General features: G+C 39.1%; 1 protein-coding gene across 6 annotated transcripts in view; it reads left to right on the top strand.

Moving 5' to 3' along the window:
* Positions 1-1218: 1218 nt before the first annotated feature.
* The window catches only part of FNDC3B (fibronectin type III domain containing 3B), a 264375-nt gene continuing 259371 nt past the window's right edge, over positions 1219-6222 (top strand). For all 6 annotated transcript variants that reach the window (XM_023753884.1, XM_023753878.1, XM_023753881.1 and 3 more), the window contains exon 1: positions 1219-1357. In XM_023753884.1, coding sequence (XP_023609652.1) covers positions 1247-1357 — 111 coding nt within the window. In that variant the 5' untranslated portion in view covers positions 1219-1246. The remainder of the gene's footprint in view (positions 1358-6222) is intronic.

Raw genomic sequence — 6222 nt, 5'->3', positions numbered from 1 at the left:
ATTTGATATTTTCAGGGAAGGAGTTTCTTTTCAGTGGGATTGGGGCAGTATATTTAATGTTCAGAATGGAGGTTGTTCAAAATGAGGAGAAATATTTTATTTCTATCACACCTAAGACAAATCTGAGGCCGTCATGAAAGGATTTGCCCCACTGCTGTGCCTGATTTGGATATCGAGTATTGAAAGACCATGGAATTTGAAATTTTTGGGGACTTCGTTATGAATGATAAAAAATCTAACTGAACTATATGACAGTGGGTTTTTGAATTAACTTAAAATAGTGCACATGTGTTTATTGGTTTATTGTTTTTTGTCTATGCTGTTAAAACATTTTTGTGCCATAAATTTTAGCCATAACTGAATATGTAAATACTTGTGAAAGAATGTTATAATTTAAAATAGGAATTTATTATTTCCCTACTGTTGTATTGAAAAGCTAGATATTGGTGGCAAGTACCATTATGAAATGAAAGTGGGACTTGTGTTGTTTTGGATACTTGTGTGAAAATTGTTTATTCTGTTGAAACAATGGAATCTGCCTTTCGGCTCAGTTCTGCACAAGGTGCCATGGGTAATCTGAGATACAGGAAAGTTCAAGATGTACACAAGTGATAAAGATGTAAATATACAGCAGGCTAAATTCAATTTAAGGAAATGACGGGAGAGAGATAATTAGGAGGATGATTAATTACCAAATTAATGGCAAGGTCAGAAATTGTAACAATTGCAGTATAGGTGGTTAACCTTTGTTTCTTTGCTGGAATTAACTGATTATGTACAGTATTTTGATCCAAATAAAAGGGAAAAACCGTCCTTATAGGCCAGTTGACCTTTTTTTCTATGATTACCTTACATCTAATGATACCACCAGTTTTTGTTAGACACTTTGCCTTTTGAAAACATCATCCCATTCTATCCTGAGAAAGATCCCTGGAGTAGGGTAGTTACTATTCTTCATATATTTTTAAAATGTATAGATAAATGACAATGTTGAGGCATGGGAGGTTGCATTCACATGGCTGCTTGGAGACTATCTGTGGTCTCCTAGTTCAGGCTCTTCCATGTACTTTAACCCTCCTTGGCCTGACGGGAATATAATACCCTATCATAAAATAATCTGAGTTTCAGCTGACATCAGTACAGAGCACTTAAATTGTTGTAAGAGGTGACTTTTTGTGGTCCTGAGTACTTTTTAAAAAAATGGTGGTTCTTTTGCAGGGAGCCAGTTGAGTGAAGTTCTCCATGAATGTACGTCACAATGATGATGACCGACCAAATCCCTCTGGAATTGCCACCATTGCTGAACGGAGAGGTAGCCATGATGCCTCACTTGGTGAATGGAGATGCAGCTCAGCAGGTTGGTGTAATAAGAGGGAAATTTAAGACAAATTATCTAAGGGGAAAACATTAACCCAGTAATTGTTTTGAGGTGGAAAAAATCTGTGATTTTTGAACATGAGTAGTTTTAGAGGTAAGTGCTTTTGTTGTAGAATTACTATATGATTTTTTAAAACATGAGAAATTGTTGTTTTTGAGAACAGCAAACCTTACCTCATCCAGTTAATATTCTCGAATATAAAAAAAGTCTCATTTTTGAAATGAATCATTTTGAAAATATGCACAAGTCTTTGGAATAAAATGTTACTCATGTCATATATTGTGCTTTTGCCTGGTTTGCCTGGTTGGCCAGAGCAGGACACTGAGAGTGTGGGTCAGGTTTTGACCTTACCCAGGGGGTGACTGGCCTTGACAAGATGCAGAGATTCCTGTGAGTCCACCCTGGCTCCAAGAGCAGGCCTTCCACGTGTAGAGCTTGTTACTCAACATTACAGAACAGACAGATTATTTTTGAACTCATCCATGTAGCATTTGGGGAAAAATTTAAACAGTAAGTAAAATTTTTGTAAATTTTTAGAGACTGGACTATTCTGATAACATTAAATTTGTCTTATTGACTACAAAAACTGGGTTTGCTTAGTCTTACACTAACTAAATATCATTTTGTCTTTGTGCAGTTTTTTAGAACCACAAAAGTAGAAGTCTTTGTCCTATGATAAGTAGAATTGGAAACAGTTGCTTAAAAATATTTACCTAAATATATTAATAATTCAAATAAGTTAATCAGTTATTTTTTACATCAGTATGTTCCCCTCACCCCATCTATCATAGCACAATAACACTCTTTACCTATCATAGTATGTTAATATTTTGTATATATCTCTTTTGGATCTGATTTTGCTGCTTAATAATTTGTATTTTCTTCTACATTAGATTGTGAATCTCTTAAGAACAAGGAACATCTAATAGGTGCTCCATGAACATCTGTCCGTTGAATACATTTCATCTCTTCTTACTAGTGATGCAGACATCTCCCTTTTGACTCCTCAGTCTCCCTTTCTCTCTCTCTCTCTCTCTGCTGGATCATTTTCATCAACATAGTATAATGTCTTTTATCTTAAACACATGAACAACTACACCTCTCCCCACCCACAAAACAAACCCCCCTCCCTTGATTCCACATCACCTTACCACCTTACATCTCTACTCCTCTGACAACAGAACCTCTGTTTCCTTACCTCCATTGCCTTTCAACTCCAGAGTCCACACCTGGGTCTTCTCACCTTTGCCGACCAGTCTGTTGCTTTATCTCAGGATCATTTCTGAAACCATACTTTGCCATGTCTACCTTATTTCCACCACCACTACTGGACTTAGGCCAATATCTCTCACCAGGATAGGACAGTCCTTCTCACTGGTCTCTCTGCTTTTATTTTCCTTTTGCTCCACCAGAAAGTATTTGCCACATAGCAGTCTTTCGAGTGATCTAAAAACATACAGTGTGTCATGTCACTCCTGTTAGACCAGTAGTAAAATCCAAGTGTGTATCCTGGCCTGTCAGCCTTCCATGTTTAGTCCTTGCCTCTCTCTCTCTCTAACATTTTAAAATTGATTTTGAGAGAGAGAGAGAGAGAGATCAATCGGCTGCCTCCTGCACACACCCCAACCAGCAATCGAACCTGCAACCTGGGTATGTGCCCTGACCAGGAATCGAACCCACCATCCTTTGCTCTGCAGGACAATGCTCCAACCAATGGAGCCACACGGCCAGGGCCCTTGACTTTCTCTTCATCGTTCTTCCACTGCTGTGTCCAGCTACTCATGGTACTCAAAGTACCATGAATGGTTTCAACATGCAATGCTTGGTCTCCCTTCTTTTCACTAATTAAATGAATATAAAAAGACTTAGAAAGCATCTTCTATCTCCCAGATGTAGTCCTGTTTGCTCATGTACCTCGGACACCTGAGACCTCCTATCCATGTTACTGGGTAGCATTTTAGTATTCTGATGATTTCTTCCTCATTTCAGTAATTCAGTTTGCACAGAACAGCCTTTTATAGATTATGAACCAGCATACAGAGCCCTTAGTTATAGAATTATTCAATAGTCAATAATCTCCTTTGCACCTGGAAATGACTCAAGACTGGATTTCCTCAGAAGGCCTTGTGGCATTCCCCTACTCTGTGTATCTACCTAATTAGAAGCTGCTTAATAACTTTGGTTTATAAAATCACATTTTTAATTCATCTGGGACTTTTTCTGTAAAGATAAAAAAGGGAAAATCTACCTGTTCTATAAACAGACAAATACCAAGCTTTCTCAAACAGGGTACACTTACTCTAAAAAATCTCATTGGGAGGAAATGTTTCAGTCTTTCTAATTAGTAAATATGTTTGTGCTAGAAGTATTAAAATTTATAGGTTATGTGGGCCAAACTATGTGGGCATTAACCCTAAATTTCCCATAATAGGTCATAATTGTTAAGTGGGCAGAGTGTGTTTGGTACATCTCTCAGCAGGACCAACCTAAGGATTATCACGTGTTGAGGTTGCCTCTGTTGCCACTATGGCTCAGCCTGGGCAGTGGGTATGTGCCTGACGGTTTTCTTCCTCTTTCTGACTCAGAGTCCCCACCCTGTATCTCCCTTATTTCCTCAAGCCTCCTAACATTTACCTTTGGCCTAGTTAAGTGTGGCCAAGTCCTCTGGGCCTGTGTGTGGGACCTGGGCGAAGGCACAAGGGGAAAACTGACTCAAGGAGCAAGCAAAATCAATGATGGAGAAATGCCAGACAGGAGGTAAAGAAAGAAGAAAGGGGTAGGGGTCACCAAAAGGGCAAGGACCAAAGGTGAGGGCCCAAGGATCCAAGAGTCTTGGACTGTGTGAGTTCTGAGTGCTGACCTGGGACATCTGTGGGTCTTTGCTGCCTGCTCTTAGGAGCCCGTGTGGTGTGCTGCTCAGGGCCTCTGTGTTCAAGGATCAGGGAGGGCACCGGACACATCAGAGAGAATGACCTGTTCTAATGTTTTCAGAGGCTTTTACTGTGCTGTGCCTCTGAGGCAACACCTTTTCATCTTAACAAGGACCTCTGGAGGCGCAGGGTTATGGCTTCAGTGATGGACCTTGCAGGCATTGTCCAACAGACCCTTGGGGGAGGGGTGACATTTTAAGGGAGGCCGCACTTGAGCCACCTCGCAAAGTAGACTGTTGTAAAGAGCCGCCCACTGGCTGCGAGGCTCTGCCTCTGCATTTCTGTTAGGAGTCCGTATGGTGAAGCTTACCTTGTCTGTGTTTACAGCATTCTTAATACTTTGCAGCTGTGCAGAGGACATTCTAGTTTCTGTGTATGCAAAAGAACCACCACAGTTATGAGAAAGCTCTTCCGTCCCCACAGCCGCTCTCCTGATCTCTGCCCTGTTGGTTAGAATTTAATTAGTATGAGTTCTTGGCAGGCTTCTCTGCTCTGTTCTGGCTCTCAAACTAAGAGACTGGTAATTTTCATTGACCGAAGTCATGTGAAGTTTGAATCCTTGGGTTGTCATTTTATATAGGTAGCAGGAAAAGGAGGGTTCTTTGCTTAAAATGAAAAGCCATCCTCATTATGAATGAAGATTTAAAAAAATATATATTACCAACTAAATAATGAGCAACAGCAGCAATAACAAGCATAATATGGACAGAGAGCAATTTAACAGCTTTACTTAATGGCTTTATGGAGATAGTATATCCACTTGCTATGTAATTCACTTATGTAGAGTATACAATTCAGTGGAATTTACTCTGTTCACAGAATTGTGCAACTATGACTACAATTAATTTTAGAACATTTTAATCAAACTAAAAAGAAATCCTGTAGCAGTCTCTCTCCATTCCCTTCTCTCCCCTGTTCCTACGCAACCACTAATGCTTTCTGTCTCTGTAGATAATTTGCCTACCCTGGACAGTTTATATAAACGAAATCATTCCGTGAAATAAGATTGTAGCATGTATGAGTACTTCAGACCTTATTTTTTGCCAAAAAACATTCCATTGGATAGATATACTACACACGTTTTATTTATCCACTTATCAATTGATGGACGTTTGGGGTGTCTCACTCTTTGGCTACTAATAATGCTGCTGTGAACGTTATGTGCATGTTTTCATTTCTCTTGGTTATGTATCTAGGAGAGAAATTGAACACTTTATTTTGAACTATTGTTTTTTAAATAAAACACCTCTGCTTCTCACGATAATTTCTTCTACTTTGAATAGATAACACAGCTAAATAAAGTTTGCATCTCTTACTATGCTTGCTATATTATTCTTGAATTATAAAAAAATCAGGTTTTGACCAGAGTTTTTGTGTGTGGCAGTATAATTTATAGTGCATGCCCTCTGGTAATCAGAGTATCAGAGCCTATGTTGACATTTTCAGAACCTAATGGCATATTAATTAAACTGTCTTTGACTTTTAGCACATCTTGGAGATTTAAAAATGTAGCAGCTAATTTTGAGCATTAAAGAGTAAACATCAGTCCAATTTCCAACTTTTTTATTGGTTTTAATAATCTCTGAGGAATAATTATAGCAGCCACTAGTTAAATAAGGAAATTATTAGGTTCAGAACAGAAGTGTTAACATAGCGTTTCTTGATTTGCTAATTTAATCTGCGACATTTATAACCTTCAGGAGGGTGGTCACATGCCACTTTATATTCATTTTCTTTCTTTTCTTCTTTTTTTGTTAATCCTCACCGAGGATATTTTTTTCCATTGATATTTAGAGAGTGGGAGGGAGGGGGAGAGACAGAAGAGAGAAACATTGATGTGAGAGAAACGCATCCATTGTTGCCTCCCGCACTGGCCCTGACCGGGGGTGGGGATCAGACCCAAGCCTGGAACCG

The sequence above is a fragment of the Myotis lucifugus genome, unplaced genomic scaffold (genome assembly GCF_000147115.1).
Source record: "Myotis lucifugus unplaced genomic scaffold, Myoluc2.0 scaffold_53, whole genome shotgun sequence".
In the NCBI taxonomy this organism is placed as follows: Eukaryota; Metazoa; Chordata; class Mammalia; order Chiroptera; family Vespertilionidae; genus Myotis; species Myotis lucifugus.
Note: the sequence above shows the minus strand (reverse complement) of the source record. Positions and strands in the feature narration are given on the sequence as shown.